General features: G+C 41.7%; 1 protein-coding gene across 2 annotated transcripts in view; it reads left to right on the top strand.

The window, feature by feature from the left end:
* Positions 1 to 19,017, top strand: part of SCAF4 (SR-related CTD associated factor 4) — a 63,428-nt gene that overhangs the window by 23,824 nt on the left and 20,587 nt on the right. Inside the window, exons 6-17 of one of the 2 annotated variants that reach the window (XM_075593898.1) lie at positions 4,418 to 4,563; positions 8,011 to 8,160; positions 9,603 to 9,700; positions 9,997 to 10,117; positions 10,836 to 11,000; positions 12,789 to 12,880; positions 13,812 to 14,002; positions 14,891 to 14,991; positions 16,512 to 16,625; positions 17,425 to 17,581; positions 17,795 to 17,940; positions 18,976 to 19,017. The exon at positions 18,976 to 19,017 is cut by the window's right edge and continues 289 nt beyond it. In XM_075593898.1, the coding sequence (XP_075450013.1) occupies positions 4,418 to 4,563; positions 8,011 to 8,160; positions 9,603 to 9,700; positions 9,997 to 10,117; positions 10,836 to 11,000; positions 12,789 to 12,880; positions 13,812 to 14,002; positions 14,891 to 14,991; positions 16,512 to 16,625; positions 17,425 to 17,581; positions 17,795 to 17,940; positions 18,976 to 19,017 (1,523 nt within the window). The remainder of the gene's footprint in view (positions 1 to 4,417; positions 4,564 to 8,010; positions 8,161 to 9,602; positions 9,701 to 9,996; positions 10,118 to 10,835; positions 11,001 to 12,788; positions 12,881 to 13,811; positions 14,003 to 14,890; positions 14,992 to 16,511; positions 16,626 to 17,424; positions 17,582 to 17,794; positions 17,941 to 18,975) is intronic. The other variant, XM_075593899.1, reaches the window with a different exon arrangement.

The following is a 19,017-nucleotide window of genomic DNA, read 5'->3' on the forward strand; positions in this document are numbered from 1 at the left end:
AGAAGCTTGCAGCTCCGGCCGGCTGACGCGTCACAGCACGCAGTCAGCCACGTCGGAAGGAGCCAGCGGTGACCTCCAGACGGGAGGTAAGGGGCTGGTGTCCAGCGCCGCCGACCACAGCGGGTCCTTAGCCTAAGGCCTCCTACGTGTTTTTGGACACAGATGGGTGATGTTTATTATTGAATAAATATATATTTTTTGCTTCTATACCACCTGGCTCCCGGGCAGAGCGCTGCTTTCTCTTTTTTTTGTTACTACTTGTTTAACAAGATAACATGATCAACAGTATCCAAAAGCCTTTGCAAAATCTAGGAATATTGAACCAGTAAGTTGTCCCATTCCACACTGGCTCTCATTGCAAACTTTTAAGAGGGTAGTTACCATGGATTGTTTGGGGTGAAAGCTAGATTGAAGTGGAGTGGATTGAAGTGGAGTAAGAATTTGTCTTGGTATAGTAATAGTTTTAATTGGGAGTGTACTTATTTTCCCATGACTTTGGATACTATTGTGAGAAGAGTGATTGGTCTACCGTTGGAAACAATGTTTAAGTCCATGCTTTAAAAGACTGGGACAACTTGGGCGGTTTTCCAGGTCTGCGGGATATGGCCTGAAGACAAAATAGAGTTGATTAGGGAGACAACTGGTATGGCAACGACTGTGGCGCTGAGTCGTAGGAACTTTGATTGCACTAGGTCAGGTCCACATTAGCTGTTTAGTTTTAAATGTTTTCAGTGCCTGTGTAATGTACCCTAAGATACTGGAACACATTTAAAAATTGTTAGCACTGCTGGGAGGGTGTGGGACTGTGTTCTCTCACATGATTGTACAGGCATACCCCGCTTTAAGGACACTCACTTTAAGTACACTCGCGAGTAAGTACATGTCGCCCAATAGGCAAATGGCAGCTCACGCATGCGCCTGTCAGCACGTTCTGAACAGCAACACCGGCTCCCTACCTGTACCGAAGCTGTGCGCAAGCGGGGAGACTATAGAGCCTGTTATACATGCGTTATTTACATCAGTTATGCACGTATATGACGATTGCAGTACAGTACATGCATTAATAAGTGAAAAAAAGGTACTGCTTCACTTTAAGTACATTTTCGCTTTACATACATGCTCCGGTCCCATTGTGTATGTTAATGCGGGGTATGCCCCACCCATTATTTTATTTAATGCAGAATTGAAGCAGGGGGTCATCTCCTGAGCGAAACCACTTGAATTTCAGCTCCGGGGCACCCCCTGCTTCCAGAGGTACTTGCCTCCGTTGTGGATGCTGGTTGCCACTCAAGGAATCACATTTATTGCTGCCTTTCAAAGCTCCCAGGCCTGAGGGCCAATAGTAAGCTGTGATGTCATCCGGTACGGCTTCCTATTTGCCCATCTGATCGGGGGCTTTAAACTGCAGGAGATACCGGCACCCCCTTCAGAGGAAAGTATCTCCGGAAGCAGGGGGTCCCTATAGCTGAAATTAACGGGGTTCAGCTTCGGAGACACTGTTTCAATCCTGTATTTAAAATAAAACTAAAAAATGGGGGAAAAACACTTGGATTGTCCCTTTTTTAAGATCCTTGGTAGTGTCGGTTACTTTGTATCTTTTCCACAAGGCATCCCTAAAGTGGTAAAGCACTGTAAGGTCGGTTGTAAATCACGGAAGGTTGCCGTCCCCCCCTCCCCCCCATTGCTCTTCGTCTTCGTAGTGGGGCATGGGTATCAGAGTTTTAAGAATTCTCCTTTGGAAATAAAGTGCGCAATCGGGGTCAGGCATTGGGTTGATTCTGTACATGGGGCAGTTGGTAAGATCAGGCAGAAATTGGTGTGAATTAAAGTTTCTAAATGTTCTTGTGAGTAGAACTGTAGGGCTTGACTTGGGTGGTTTCATTTTTTCTTACACACTACATTATTGCGTGGCCACTGAAAATGTCAGGTAGGGTACCAGAGGATTGGATTCTGTTGGGACAGGAGGATAGAATCCAATCTAGGGAGGAAAGGTTGCCAGATTTTAGGTTTGTCCGTGTGAGTTTGGAAATTAGTTGGGTTACATTTAGTGACTGTGTTCAGCTTTTGTTGTTTTTAGGGTCAAGCCAATTGAGGATGGAATCACCAAGAACTAATGGCTCATTCTTCCCATTCTCGGAGGAAATTGTGCCTAGAAAATTCGTTGCATCCATAAGGGATTGTAGGGGGTCGGTAGATGCCTGCAATAAGAGTAGACTTGGAGAAAAATGTCCCGCCCCCTCAGTTTGCGCACCCCTGCAGTAGATAATGCAAGGCTTTTGAGTTGTCATGGGTGTATGATTTATATTGGGTGTTAGCCAGGAGGGGGAGGTTTTTAGTGAATCGAGAAACATTTACATGAGACCACAGTAAAGAACAGAAGAGACAGTAGCCGATTCATTATCAGAAAGGTAGTTTAAAAAGATATGGCTGTGCAACTTCTGAAGAGTTTAACTTTAGAAGCGTTGAAAGTGTTGAAATACAGGGTTACAAGGCTGCCTAGTAGAGTTACTTAATTGATGTCAAATTGTTGAATCAAGAATATAAGGAGCAATCCCCTTCCAATCTCCTACTTAACTCTTACATTTCACTTAAATTATGCACTTATAATATGAACATTATAGATGGACATTATTTGTTCACTGCTTCCACCTAGAAAACTACTTGCTTTTTGTATGTGTTTTTCTTTAGTTTTATCGCATATTGACGCTTGCTTTATAAAAGCAGGATGCTAAAAATAAATAAGCTTATAGAATATTTGCTTTGTAACGGTCAATGATTTGTGAGATTTTTACCTGAGAATTTGGCATATCTGCAGCAAACCTCCAATATTACACTTTCAGTGTTCGTTCGCAGCAGGTAACATTGCAGATTTCACAAAAATGTGACTAGTATATTTAAATAGTTTAAAGTAGCTCGAAAGGAGGGTGTGGGCAGTGGTCATTTAGTTGGCTACGCCATATTTTATTTAAAGTTGCAATCTGCGCTGATTTATGTGTGTGGTTTTTTTTTTGTGTGTGTGTGTTTTCCTTTAAAATACCTCTTCTAGCACTTTTCAGTTCTGTTTTTTACTTAACATTTGATGTTTTCTTTAGGAGATATTAGTGTTTTTAAATATTAAATGTCTGGGAAGTTAAAATGAAGCTCTCCTCAAGGGTATTGAAGCATACAGGTTGCCTTGGTAACCTCAGAATTTTGAGTTTAAGATTAAATGATTTTTTAGCACTAGATAAACAAAGCTCTGCTCAGTGGGCAAGATATGAAGTAGAGTTAAACTCCTAAGCTGCTGCAAAGAGAATGTGATGTGCGTATTCTTGGGCCCCGATCAGACGGGCTGCTACGCGACGTGCGCACGTTCGCCACTCCTACATATTTGACAATGGGAGTTGCCTGGCGGCGAAGTACAGCGTTGTCACTGCTTAACTTGGAGACAACTCAAGTTGTAATTTCAAGCGGCAGCCGCGTCACGTGTGCATCGCCAGCCAATTACAAACACACACTTTGATCCTTTTTTAAAAATTATTAAATGGATGACGTAAGTCCCGCCTCCACGTTGCGTCATTCTGTCTGCTGGGGATGAGCACACATCGCCCAGCAGTCAGGCTCGCGGACGCACGTAGTGTAGCAGCGTGTCTGAGTTCAGCCTTATATGGATTTACTCAATCACATTGCATCTTATTAACCTAATTTTCCATGTTTCCAGTTTGACTACGTTTATAACCGGTCATAGTGGTGTAGGACCCTAAAGCTCTGCCGCCACTGGCATATAAAGGGCCTTTTCTAGTGCTCTGTACTTTAAACCTAATCATGCCCATCTACTTTTCTCAATTCGTTTTTGCCAGTATTCACCCCTGGGAAAGTGTCTTGACAAGGTGTGGGTGGAGTACATATTTCTTCCCCCCCCCCTTTTTGTTTTTTTTTTTCCAGAAACTAGCAGAAGGGTCTTAGAAACCTCTTCAAAATGTGGCTACTTTTTGGTTATAAAACTAATATTGAGGGTAGTTGGCACTTGAGACATTTGAAATAGGACACCTCCCACTCCCATTGTTCCCTTCACCGATCTAGATTATTGTAGTCAGGAATTTTTGTGCGTTCTTGTATTAAATGGTTGCTGATAAACTAATTCAGGGGAGCACAATCTTTTCCCTGCGCCCCCTGCCTGCTGTTCCCCTTTCTCTGGGCGACCGCCTCCCCCCCCCCCCCCCCCTTACCTCGGCTTAATGATGTCACATTGCCATGGCAGCGCGTCTCCGGAGCCAAGGTAAGTGCGTTTACAGAGGCCTTCCCTGCTTCCCCGGCACTTAATTTAAGTGCCTTCGGGAAGAACGTGGGGCCTCTGTAAACCCCGCGCCCCCGCAGACAATCTCGCGCCCCCCAGATTGCGCACCGCTGAACTAATGCATGGTTTTGTTTTCTGTAGGATCACCACCACCACCAGTAATGATTCCATTAGAACCAATTGAAGATGCTCACAATTCTGTTCCAGCGGTTTCTGTATCTCAGTTACCCAGCTCTGATGCTTTTGCAGCTGTTGCCCAATTGTTTCAATCTTCTCAAGGACAGCAGGTACGTTGATCCTCCTGAACCATAATATCATATTTTTTTTTTTTTTTACCCAAACATATTTACCATGTGTAAGAAGTTGGACTGCCCAGTTTCCTTCATCACCTCCCCACAGGGCACTATAAATATGAGCGCTTCCACCCCCAAAATGGTTACACTACATAATTACGCTGCCACCACCAGGGTTAATTAAAAAGCTTTTCCTAAGGAGGCCTCAGTCCGCACCTTTTTGTACCAGAAAACAATATACAAATGTAACAAACCCCCAATTTGCAAAATGAGCACAATCTGTTCAAAAGGTAATAAGTTTAGTTACAGCTCAAAGACGACACTTACATTTCATATTTGAATAGTACAAAAGCCGTACGGTGTTAATAGAAGGGTTACAAAATAGAATACAGTATTAAATCAGACCGTTTATAAAATAAAGAGTAAACCTGAAAACCTATGCATTACTGGGGAGCCTTCTCATAGGTCCATGTCATGAAAAGAAAATGAGGTTCACACATACCATGTGCAGGCCCTGGGCACAATCTGCTTTTTGAGTTTCAGATTCACAGATGAACAATTGTTCATAGAGTTTGTGAGAGATACCATGCCTCTGACAAGTCTGAGTGGGTGTGCATTATCCCCAATTGTTACTCTACCCAAGAGGCACCTTTACAACTAGCTTAATTAAGAGCGCATCCCAGACGCTTTAGCACGCAGTTATTCCCAGCTAGTAGGAGCGGCACGACCACTTGGTTGCGATCACTAGAAGTCAATTCAGTTTGATATTTTTTTTTCAGCGAACGCAGCATGGCGTCGCCGCGACTATAAGCGTTGCCTTAGAAAGATTTCATTTAAAGTATAACATACTTTAACTTTCTCCCCGTAATCGCCAGAATTATGGTCCCTGCATCTTTGCATTCGGGGGATTGTGAAAAGGGCATATGTCTCAAAGGTGACAATCCTCTTTATTCCCTTGAGTTTGCAATCATGTATCTAGCACTTACAATATTTCACTTGACCGTGTCTGTATTTTTGCAGTTAACATAAATGGTCAGATGTATTTGTAAATTACGCTTCCCACTCCAGGTATGCATTTTCCCCCTTGTCACCGGAGTCCCTGCAAGTCATCAACTGCCCACTATTGTCTGTTTATATTAAAGCTGCAGTTCAAGCTCCCGTTTAAAAAAAATTCCAATTCAATATGTGCTTCAATACAATCTGCACACTGACAAGTGATTAGCTAAGCTGCAGATCGATCCATTCTCCTGCAATCAATCGCTTGCTCAGGGTTATTTAATTCAGCATTATGGGAAATGTAGTTCCTAGAATATGATTGACTGGGCAGTTACTAGATACAATTGGTGCATTAATAGAGAGAGGGTGGGGCTCAAGAGCCAGAGCCTATCAGAAGGGGAAGGGGGATGTCGCTTTGGAAATGCTTCCTACATTACAAACAATAAAAATGTCTTTAAAACATTCTTTTTTTAAATGCTACAAGTATTTTCTCATAGTACAGAACTGATTTATTAAAAAAAAACACATGTAGGATATTGCTTTAACTGCTGCTTTAAATCGTCAAGTAGGGGTAAAGCCTGAACAAACCATGCATTTCTTTACTGTTTGATTCCCCCTCAATCCATGTGCAAGTAAAGTTTCATGGGACCCATCTGCATTGCTACAAAAAAGGAACAAAAATAACTTTTTGAAAAAATGTTAACCTCTTGTTTGCCATACTGTTCATGAGCTGTAACTGTCAACTGGCTTTATCGTGACACCTTGTTTATCTTTAAATGTTTATGCACTTTTGCAAAAAAAAAAAAAGTTGCCATGAAAAGTAGTAGTAAAAATAATTGTGCATTGCATAACTCCAGGTGTAATGGATGTATACAGGCATACCCCGGTTTAAGTACACTCACTTTAAGTACACTCGCGAGTAAGTACATCTCGCTCAATAGGCAAACGGTAGCTCACGCATGCGCCAGTCAGCACGTCCTGAACAGCAATACCGGCTCCCTACCTGTACCGAAAGTGTGCGCAAGCGTGGAGACTATAGAGCCTGTTACAAATGCCTTATTTACATCAATTATGCACGTATATGACGATCGCAGTACAGTACATGCATCGATAAGTGGGAAAAAGGTAGTGCTTCACTTTAAGTACATTTTCGCTTGACATACATGCTCCGGTCCCATTGCGTACGTTAATGTGGGGTATGCCTGTACAAAGTATTACAATTAATCAATTTAAATAAAAAAGGTCTCCCTCAATTATGATGCATTTTGGTAAAGCAAAGTCCTCCTTTTCTGTGCTTTATTAACTTTGACATACAGAATTGTCGAAGGGAAATGTGGTGGTAACATTTTTCAATGTGTCCTTAAGCAGGAGATATAAGTGGGGGCTCTCATTAGGGGTGGGCGTATGTTTAAAAGATTTAGCTTTTTATGGTGGGGTTTTTTTGCGGGGGCAGGATTTAAAACACGTTTTTGAAGGAACTTTGATTAAAAAAAAAGCAAAATTATCCAATTTTGCAGCAAAAACATCCGCTTTTTTTTTTTCTCTCTGCACTATGTGACAGCATTTCATTTTTTTAATTCATATTTTTTTGTGCCCAATTTTAGCTTTACTCAAAGCCTGTTCCAAACCACAACATGAATAAGCGGTGTTACTGGCCTGCATGGACTTTAGGCAATGTCAGCTTGACGTTTCCATGCCGGCAGTGGAAGAGCTTGCATGAACTTTACCTAAACTATGCAAGGCAGTCAATAAATAAGCTGCACGCTTTTGTTTAGTTTTCTGGGTCTGTTTGGACTCTAGGATAAAGTCCGTACAAGCCAGAAAGCAAGTAGATCAATGCAGCTTGTATGGATTTTGGATAAAGTCCATACAACATTTCCATGTAATAAAATTGTATTTGCTTTCTGTTAAACGAGCTATTATGAGTAAAAGTGGCACCCTTAACCATTCAGAGTCCAGTAATGATAAAGATGACTTATTCGCCAATTGTGCTTCCATTTCATATGTTCTTTATTAGAGGTGTGTGTGTTCTGTGTTCTGACATTGGTATTTTACTGCACTGGACAAAATTACAATGCAAATCATCTCTATATTCACATTACTTACAGGTCCAGTAATATACAATTAAAATTAATCCATTGGCAGCAACATGTTAATTCCTTTTGTTGCCAGAGGGCAAAATCAAAGCATTGCAGGCCAGTGTGAAATTGTTAAGGGGCTCACACTCTGCAATTGCCATTTTTTGCTAAAGTTCATGACCCTGACTTTTGAGAGAAACTTTTCTCGAATTGCTTTTAATATGATTCACTTCCCCCCAAATACACCCCACCTTTCAAAGTCTCTGCTGAAAAGAAAGTGTGTGTGTGTGTGTGTGTGTGTCTCTCACATCTTGACATTTGCTGCATCCCACTCTTGACACTGCTTTAAACTCCTCTCGTCCTACAGCTCCAGCAGATTCTTCAGACTTTCCAGCAGCCTCCCAAGGCACAGTCTCCAGACATTGACGAAAATGTTCTTGCTCAAGTTCAGGCGATTACCTCTCAGCTGCAGAGTGTACCATCACACCAGTCAGAGAGGAAAACTGCATTTGATAAGGTGGGGAGTATGAAAATTATGTAGGACCATCACTGTACAAACAATATAAATTAAGTCCCCACTGACCTCCCATAACTCAAGAATGGTTTGTCATTGGGCAGTGAGGATGAATGACTAGTACGTTATTTATACCATGTTTGACATTCATTATTTTTGAATATCAGACTGTCTGCTGTTCTTTCGGTTGTGATGACTCTACGGTAGGGGTGGCCAATTCCTGTCCTCAACGGCCACCAACCGTTCATGTTGTAAGGCTGTTCCTGCTTCAGCACAGGCTGAGCCACCTGTGCTAACGCAGGGATATCTTGAACTGTTGGTGGCCTTTTAGGACTGGATTTGGCCACTCCTGCTCTAGGGTTTAACTACATCCTTTTCTCTGCAAGAGGACTGTCCCTTTCTCGTCTGCCTATGCTGTCACAGAACTGCTTTCCATGATTGTCATTTGATTTTCTGTTGCTGGCTTAGGCACAAAGTCACAGGACCAACCTTTGCCATTTTTGCTATTTTGCCGTCTTGGTCATTTCCCCATCGTATGCTCCCCCACTGTTATTCACTTGGCAATTTACAGACTTCCACCATATACTGTATACAGTTTTATGCAGTTGAACTTGTTGCAGTAGTTTCTCATTTAGTTGGGATCCTAGAATGTTTAGAGCCGAGTTAATTTGTTCTGCTTGGTAAGCTGAGATCAGTATACACTATATATGTAAATTGTTTGAAGTAGAATTTAGTAAATGCAATTTCCTTACGATAATTTGTCATCATTGCACATGAGTGTAATATGCTTTTTAGCCTGTTGCGAATCACCAGTTGTGGTAATTGAATTACATTTTTAAAAGTATAGTTTTGTTTTTGAGTGTTGAATTTAAAAATAACTGGCCAATATGATTAAACATGATTGCAACTTCCAATTTGGAGAAATGGAAATTGAATTGCTAAATGTTACAGTAAAAAGAACTACAAAATCTTAAACTATTTGGAATAAAAGGAATGAGGGCGTCACTTGTATTTTAAAAACCAAGATCGGTGTTACCATTCAAAGTGGGTGGAGCATTACTGGATTAAAAGAAAAAAACATAATTTAGCTATATGTTGCTTTAGGATCCTAAAGGAAATCTGCTTTGTGCATGGTTAGGAACCTGATGTCAAGTTCTACAAGTCGATCATTCACTTCTTTCTTAAGGCAAAACCTTACTTCAGTCAGCCCCATTATAGCCTGTACCTGTAATTGCTCCTCTTTTCTTTGAATAATATGTACAATGACTAGAACATTCCATAGAACATACTCTAGCTCACGGTCATGTTAGTGTTTTACAGCCAAAGCTTGCCTTCATATTTGCAACTTTTCTGCTCCCAGAACCTGGCCAATTTCAGGTGTTCTGTGTTGACTCTTAACAGATATACACAGGGTATTTTGGTAAACCTATTTTTCTTTCATTAAGTTGCTTGACAGATTTGATTATGACGACGAGCCTGATGCAGCAGAAGAGTTTAAGAAAGAAGGTTCAAGTCCTTTTCCGTCCCCTTCGCATCCTTCGTTGTGAGTATATATATATATATATTTATATCATTTTGCTGCTTCTGCTTGATCCAGGTGTCGTGGCATGTCTGCTGGCGAGCACACATTCATAGCCCATCATACGTTTTACACTTTACCCATTGTATCTGTTTGCATAGACGGGCACGTGTACATACATTTATCTATAACCGTGCAAAATCTCCAGTTGTTTTCCTGCTGGTGTGACCAACGTGGATGTTATGGTTTTCATTAGAAGAATGATAGTTGCTTTTTCTGTGCTATATTAAAATTGGTTTGGCAACTTTTTTGCTCCTCAGCACATTCCCAGGAGATAGCATTCAGGCTGCAGCATATGCTCACATCTCGGGGCAAATGCCAAACATGGATCAGTTTCAGCCCCACATGATGGGAATGCAGCAGGAAATACTGCATCACCAGGTACATTGTAAATATTTTTTTATTTCTTTTACCTCTTCAACCCTGTATTAAATGAAAAGAGAAAAACTGCTTGGATTGCTCCTTTTATGGTTGAGTTCAGTAAAATGCTAATCAGTAAGGAAAAATTACTGTCGGTAAAATCAGCTAGCAGTGCAATTTGAATAACTAGATTTTATTTATTTTTCGCTGTGTCCTGTGCAAAATAGCATGTTTTCTTTTAAGTACTGGAATTGTTTTTCGATCTCTTATCTTCGGCCTTTAATGCTTGGTATTAGAATTACATGCCAATTAAGTAAAACATTTTCCAGTGGTCTAGGGTGGGGGTGCACAAACTTCAGTTCGCGCCCCCCTCCTTACCTTGTCTTTGACGCCATGGCGACATGTTACCGAAGACGAGGTAAGGGAAGTTGCAGAGGCCTCACGCGATCCCCCAGCATTTAATTTAAATTCCTTGGGGGAAGAGCATGGGGCCTCTGCAACCGTTGCGCTCCATCCCCCCTGTTTACGCACCCCTGGTCTAGGAGGTTCCGCAGACACACAGATACTGATCACACTGCCACTTCAAGTAGTATAATGTTTTATATCCAGGTATGCATGGCAGTGCTTATTAAAATATCAAGTCTTCTCCTTGCCCATTGTGCTGCAGTTCTCTGCCATCCACTACCAACTACTCATTAGTTGAATAACCAACTATGCTCTGCTTTGTTTTATTTAACAGGCTCCTCTCCCCCCTAACGGACAAATGCTTGGGTTTGGCATGGCTCCTACACCACCATATGCAACCATGGTACCTTCTATGGTGTCTCAAGCTTCTCCTCAGCCTTACCAAAACCCTTTCCAAATGCAGCAAAATGAAATGCATATGCAGAAAGAACACCAACAGGTATTGTCTTCACACAGCTATTATTACTATGACTCTTCCCTTTTTTTACCATAAATGGAACGTATTCTGCATCTGTATATGTACTGTACTATATTGCTCACCAAAAACGTGTATCTTTACTATCGTTCACGAATACAAAATCCTTTAAAAATTCCAGTTCAGGGTGTAGGTGTATTTACTGTGACGAATTGGAAACCAGAAAACCCAGTTGTGGGCACTCGGGCTCCCTGCTGGATGGTAATTGATGATATTAAAAAAAAATTCTTGGCAAAATAATTAAAATAAATGGTGTTGAAATCGAAAAACGAAGTAGAATGAATCCTACTGTCGGCACTATGGTGAATATTGGGATCTATTAAATAGGAGAGGTATCTGAGCTACAATAAAGCCCAGATACCCTAATTCAATTATGAGATGTCTGTAATAACCCTAAGGCTGCGGTCCCGGTCATGTCTGTGACACGCGCGCCCGGCGGAGGGGGGGCGGCGCGTGCACAGCACTAACTGCGGTCTCCAGGAGAGAGGGAAGCTTGGGAGGGGGCGTGGTCGGGGATTTGCGGGGGCGTGGCCATTACGTCACGCGGCTGGTTCGCCCTCGTTGGGTGAACCGCCGGTGGGGGCATGGCCACGCCTCCGTCACAAGGTTTGAACTCCATTTCATGGAGTTGAAAAAACCTTGCAGTACGGCGCAGCTGCACCTTCAGCGTGAAGGTGACTACTGGGCCCAGCCCCATTGAGGGGCGGTGCTTACACGCACAGCGCACGCCGCGCTGTGGCAGTTACTGGTACCGCAGCCTAATACTATATATAAGGGGGAAGGTGGTAACTATATGCAAGTGCGCCCATGTATCATTGACCTTCTAGGGTAGTAATAACACCTAGGAGTTGACATTCTTTAATATTCTAAATTGTTTATAATCTTTACTTTTAGTGAACATGTTGCTGCTTCTAAGTTGAATGCTGGTATATTATTAGGATTGTATTAATCTCTCCAGCTGCTTGGCAATTTTGGTGAATGGATTACCCATGCTCATATTATGAACAAAAAAACAGAATGTATTTTCCTATGAATCAATTTATATTCATTAATGCATTGTTGGTTAAAAGAAACACATTACACATTACACCGTTCAACTGTTACTGAAGAAGTTTGAAAAATGAACATGAATAATACCTTAAGGCAAATACAGACAAATATAAAAACTTACATTTTGGGAGATCAAGGAAAGCTGTTGCAAGAGGAAAGTATACACCTGCCTGACATCCCCCAGAGGCCATCCGTAAAAAATTATATACCCTGCTGTTTTATTGTAGTACAAATAAATGTCTGTATTTGCTCTTCCTCACCTATTCAGCATGGCGAGGAGCAGTTACAAATGTACTAACTCAAGGGTGGCCGACTAGTCCTCAAAGACCACCAACAGGTCAGGTTTTCAGGATATCCCTGCTTCGGCACAGGTGGTTCGACTGAGCCACCTGTGATGAAGCAGGAATACCCTAATGTCCTTATAATGGCGTTGGTCAATGGTCCACTTACGACCATGCTTCTGCCAATGTGGAATAAATGCAGTTTGAGAATCTAATGAAATGGGGGTAATTCTCAGTTGCTTGAAAGATGACTTTAAAAAAATCGATGTTAATTAAGATCTATTTGGTTGGTAAAGTTATTTATTGCTTTTATTAGAAATGCCGTGGGATACACAGCTCATTGTAAGCTAGGTGCTTCACAATAGTTTGTTTTACCTTTTAGCACATAACCTATTCTTACAGACTTTGCTTGTGCTTTTAGGAAATGCCCATGGAAGTTGAACAGCCAGGTTTTCAAGAAAACAAGCGACAAATTTCTGAGCAGCACAAGTCCAAATCGAGGTCTGGATCCAGGTATATTTAGTAGAAATTACATTGTGCTAATGGATGTGCTTCATGGATGTGTAATTGTAAAATAGACCATGAAACTACATTCCTCCACATATCAATGTTCGTTTTCATGTAAACAGCCGTATCACGCTTTCATTAGTCTACCCCATAGATGGAATAACTTACAGACTGGTAATATTGCTCATTTAGAAATGACATCTCGAGGAGCTTTTATGCTAATGCATACTTAAAAAGTTTTGGACAGGTTTGTTGACTTTTTTTTATAGGAAATCCTCCTTTCTACCTGCCAAATCAATATCGGTAAAGATCATTCTAATTTTTTCAGAGTATTAGATCAGTTTTATGTGTTTTCCAATTACGTTTGAAACAGAAATTGGAAACCTGGGGCATGTTGATTTGAAATAAAGCACTTTTAAATATAATAGATTTCCCATTCATTGCAGAAAGAAATAGTATACATGTACTTCTGTGGTCTGCAGAACTATACTTAGAGGGATCCTTGTGTAGACCTATTTACTTAAAGCAATAGAATTTACAGATGCAGGCGAACTTGCCATACAATCATTTTTTGTCATGATGGCAATAGGGACATAAAGTAACTTGACTAAAGCAAGATGGAGCTGCATGTTGGTTTCCCCACATCTTGTATTTACCAAGGGACTGCTTTTTAATAGAACAGTTCAATGAAGCCTTGCTAATAATAGTTCCAAAAATAACAATGGGGGGTTATACTACCATTATCATATACTAAAAACATATGTAAGCAAAGATGGTCGTTTTGAGATGTCTTGTTTATTTTTTTATTTTTCTCACCCTTAGAATGCCTATTGCTTTTTCAGTAAACTGTTACTTAGTCAATGTTTCTAGTCCACATTGTGCTGATTTATACTGGTATAAGAGTTGCCTGCATGTATACTGCGTTTTGCAAACCTAGATCGCCAAAAAGAAGACGCTCCAGGTCTGGTTCGCGGCCTCGACGATCCCGTCATCGCCGTTCCCGTTCTCGATCTCGTGATAAACGCCGTCCCTCTCCGAAATCTCGATCACAAGAGAGACGTGACCGGGAGAAGGACAGAGAGCGCAGGCAGAAGGGTCTTCCTCAAATAAAACTTGAAACAGTTAGTGGTGAGTGTGGTTTTCACTTATTTTTATGTTGGGAGCAGTGAATTTAAACTATTTATGCTGTCTGTATGCATCTGTAAAATATTCTACCAAAGTAATAATACTGTCAAATTCCGTCTTCATTGTATAAGACCGGGGTGCGCAAACTAGGGGGCGCAAGATTATTACAAGATTATTCAGTGGGGGGGGGTGCGGCGGTTGCAGAGGCCCCACGCTCTTCTCCAAGGCATTTAAATTAATGCCGGGGGATCGCTTGATGCCTCTGCAACTCTATACTTGCCTTCTCTTCGGCAACACAGTGTCAAATGACGCCGCTGGGTCATGTAACGTCACGTTGGCATGGCAAGTGACCCTGCGACGTCATTTGACGCCGGGGGCTGGAGAGGAGGTAAGGGAGTGGTGGCGCGAGCACGGAAGGAAGCAGGAGGCGTGGCACGAGCAGGAACACAAACAATTCTTTAAAAAAAAAACTGAAAACTAGCGCTACTCAAATGCACAGTGTTGGAATGAAAGTATCTAACGTAATTAAAGTGCAGTGTGCTAAATGGTGGCTCTAGTACAAGCCTATAAGTGAATTACAAAATAATAATATATTAATGTGTATATAAAGTGTTCTATTCGCCGGAGCTGCTCTCCACAATATACCTTCCAATTGAGGCAATATAACAAGTAAAGTCTACAAAAATGAAAACAAAAGCGCTGATCAGTGAAACCATGAAGGAGTAAGAGAAATACCCATATATGAATATATCTCTTTATAGTATGAAAATGGTTCTAATTATTTATTTGTATATGCAATTGAGCTTCAAACAGACCGTCAAAGATCATCAATGTAGATGACGTGTTTCCATGTACTATATAGATTTTTATCTTTGACATTGTATTTCTTAGTTTGTAGCACTACACTCTGGGTAGGACAACTGGACAAAAGAACAACTCAGCAGGATGTTGCAAGCCTCCTAGAGGAGTTTGGGCCCATCGAGTCAATCAATGTAAGAGTTGTTATATAAAACTACATGAGGCTTCCTTTTAATTCCCATCTTTATTTTGATCCCATAATGCTAACCTTGTTTTCAGCGACTGTGAAAGATGTTTGTTAATGGGAAATTTTTTAGTTGTTTTTTTGTTTGCCCCCTCAGAAACGGAGTAAGTTAGCAATGTATGTCAACAGTTTGTTGGACTGAGGTCTCCTATTTTTCTTTTGTGTCGCAATCCCTTTTCATTTAAATACTGGGTTCTGCCACCACCAAGGAATGTGGCAATTTTTTTTTAAATCTGGCCACGTAAGGTGAAAGATTGTTCACCTAGTACACACTTGTATGCAAGTACAGCTGAACCCTGTTATAACGCGGTGATTGGGGTCCACATAATGCGACCGCGTTATAACTGGGATCGCGGGGGGAAAATGGCTGCGATCCGGGGGAGAGCTGGGATAGCTTCTGAATCCATCCGTACAATATGGCCTCCACCATAGCTTCTGATTTCTTTCTGTACAGCATGGCTTCCCCTCCTGATTGGTTATCGTCATCCAGTCTCTGACTTATTATGCTAATAGCTAGCGACTGACCCACCAATAGCAACGGTCCCCGATTCCTCCTCGTCTTCCCTTCACACAATCACGGTGTCTCCTTCGCCGTCCCTGGGGCATCAGCATCCTTAGTAACAAGTGTTGCCAGGAAATCGACCACGTGGGCGGCGATCGGACTCGGTGGAACGTTGCGTGGATAATTGATTATAGAATCCCCCGGGGCTGCGTTCTGAGTAGCCCGGGCATACAGTAGCTCGCAACATGTTGTGTGTTTCTTCCCCTCCCTTTACTTCCATACAACTGCCTGGCGATATACAGATGTGGCAGAGACCGAGCTCAACCAGGTGAAGGGGTAGGGCAGTTACCCAGAGGTTATCACCTCATCCTGCCGGAGGGTTATAATATCACTGAGGGGGATGTGCGGGGCATCACCCCATCCTGCTCTGTGGGTTGGAAATATCACCGCGGATAATGTGTTGGATATAACCTCATCCTGTACTGGGGTAATAATATTACTGAGGGTAATGTGCCCTCCCAAACACTTTGCCTTGCGAAACTCCGCAGGACGTTTGACACTACCCAGTTGCCGTAGTCTTTGCATGGGCTCGTTGGCGCGAAGCACAGGCAGTGCGCAGGGATACGGAGGCGCCATGGTGGAGGGGCAGAAATAGATGTGAGCCTGCAAAACGGGAGCCACGCTCAGACCGCGTTAAGCGGATCTGCGTTGTAGTGGATCACGCTATAACAGGGTTGATCTGTATCCCTATTAAACTGCAACTATTCAAATGTCAAGAGCAAAGGCAAAGCCTACATTTTTATTTTTGCTTTTGAGGTCACTTTTTTGGCAAATAAAAGGCTCAAAATATTTCTATAACAATCTGTATTTTGTTTCTGAAACCTTTGCATTGAAGTCTAATAAAATACTTTTACCAAATTAAGTTTTTTTGCGTTTGTCAGTAACAGTGCTAAAACATTGTCTTGCAGATGATTCCTCCAAGAGGCTGTGCTTATATCGTTATGGTTCACAGGCCAGATGCATTTCGTGCTTTACAAAAACTGAGCAGAGGAAGCTTTAAAGTAAACCAAAAGGCAATAAAGGTAAAGGGTGTAAGCCGCCCAGCTGCAAGCATTGTACCAGTTGTGTACTTTCTCTCTTTATTTTATTTATTTTTTAAATCCAGATACGATAAAATCCTTTTAGTATAGAAACGATGTTCCTGTTTTTCAGCTGTGCAATTGAACAAACACAATACAAGGGTTGTTGTAAAGTAGGAATAGGAAAAGTGAAGCGGGGGAGTAGGTGACGTGGCCTGGTGTTGGTGGGTGTCACTAAGGGGGTGTACAGAGTGGCCTGGGCTTGGAGGGCAGTGGGTGTTGTACCTGGGCTCCTGAAAGGTCATGGTGCTTCCCTCAATGCATTGTGGGGTATTTATATATTTAGACGGAACAGCTGTGAATGACCGTTCACTGCCGTGTGTGTCTAGGAGGGGGAACCGGACGGGAGAATGGCAGTGGGTGTGAGCGGGGGAGTGCAGGAATCTGGTCGGATAATGTCTCGGGTCCATACTGTAAGGGTTTTTGACCTGTCTATTGACTACCCCTTATCTATTGTGTCAGACCTGTTACATGTATGCATTTGTATCTTAATCAGATTTATATTCACATTAAGCAAAGTTACAATCTTACCAGACAGCTGAGCTCTTAGTTATACTTTGTTATTCAGGAGGTCACCAGATGTCACGGCGGACCTGTTGATATTATGCGATGTATACTCTATTTAGGTAAAAGGCATTACATATTTTAACTCCAGTTTTTTGCTTGGGAAGACCATCATTGAAGTTGACATCCTTTTTAAATTGCTTATGACACAGCTAAGATTATTTTTTTTCTCTTGTAGATTGCATGGGCTTTAAACAAAGGAATTAAATCGGACTATAAGCAGTACTGGGATGTTGAGATAGGTGTTACCTACATACCGTGGAGTAAAGTCAAACCTGATGAACTTGAAAATTTTTGTGAAGGAGGCATGTTGGATAATGATACCGTATGTCCAGGTAAATACCATTTTTTGTCTTTCCATCTTGGGAAATGGAACGGTGGTCTATCTGTTCTGTAATCTAGAATACCGAACACCTACTTATCATTTTTAAGATTTTTTTTTCATGACTTCAATAAAGGCACTTCCTTTTTATTTATGCCCTTGTACACCAACATGCCTTATAAATATTTTTGAAACTCGGGTGTTAAATGAAAAATTATTTTTATAGAATGGAAGGGCTTCCCTAAGAAAGCAGAGAGTAATGATATATCTCAAAACGGAGGCGCTGAGAACGCACACAAGGAGGAGATTTCGCCCCTACCTCAAACGCTTCCTATGCTGTCTGTTCCCATTCATGCACCCATGCCTGGAATGGTAAGTTAGATTGTAGTGTGCAATACAAAAATGTGAATGTTTTAAAGCATATTTTAACTCTCTTGGCAGGATTTGTTGTATACAATGCACTTTTTCTTTACCATGGTGGGGGGGGGGGGTGGAGGGGAGAAACCATGACATATTTTTTTTTATTGCAACTAGAAACACGACTAGTTAATTAAGGATGAAAAAAACAAAAGAGTTAAGTTGCTCCCACTGCTTCATGGCTTCTTACTTTGGTGTTGTGTGTTTTTTTGTAGACCATTCAACATTTCTATGATGCTTTTTGCGTTGAGTGTTTTGGACTCTTTAATGCAAATATTAGGAGATTTTAAATTGAGGAACAACTGTTAATAATAAAAAATAAAGTCTTAACACTATATGGAAAAACTATTCTAAGTACTGTTTCCTGATATGTGGATCAGTACTTCATGTATACAGGACATATCCCAGAAGATGCCAGCATTGTTTTGTTGCAATCTTGCAGTAGCCAGGGTTATAACGTAAGTTTCAGCACAGTGACCATTCTTTAGATTACATCTGGCTTTTTTTTAATACATTTTGTTTCATTTCCTGGATTTGTTTCTTAGGCTGCGGCCATAGTGCGCGCGACGAAGGGTGACGGCGCGGCAGGATCTTAAAATAAAATAATTTGTCTCTTCGCACAACGGCCGCGTCACGTGAGCGGTTCAGCCAATGAGGGCGAACCAGCGTGGTGACGCCAAGCCTCCCCGTCGTGAGCACCTCTGAGCCCACAGATCGCTCGGGCAACAGGCACGCGCGACACTTTGCGCTCCGTCACGCGCACGCCTGCACTATGCCTTAGAAAAACATCACCATACCCGATATTTACAAGGTATCCTATGGCGATGGTAAAATACATTCATCAGTATATGGTTTGGACTGTTCAATTCATTATAATTGGACATTTTATTTGACATGATGAAGGGATCTGAAATGTAGAGTGCAAGTTTTGGCTGGCTGAAAAGTCAGTTCTCCTTTTTTAAATGCGCAATCGATCTGTTTTTTTGTCAGCCGGTGCCACCCCATCAGCAGATGCCACCTCATCAACCACTG

This window comes from Ascaphus truei, chromosome 3, assembly GCF_040206685.1.
Source record: "Ascaphus truei isolate aAscTru1 chromosome 3, aAscTru1.hap1, whole genome shotgun sequence".
Taxonomy (NCBI): Eukaryota; Metazoa; Chordata; class Amphibia; order Anura; family Ascaphidae; genus Ascaphus; species Ascaphus truei.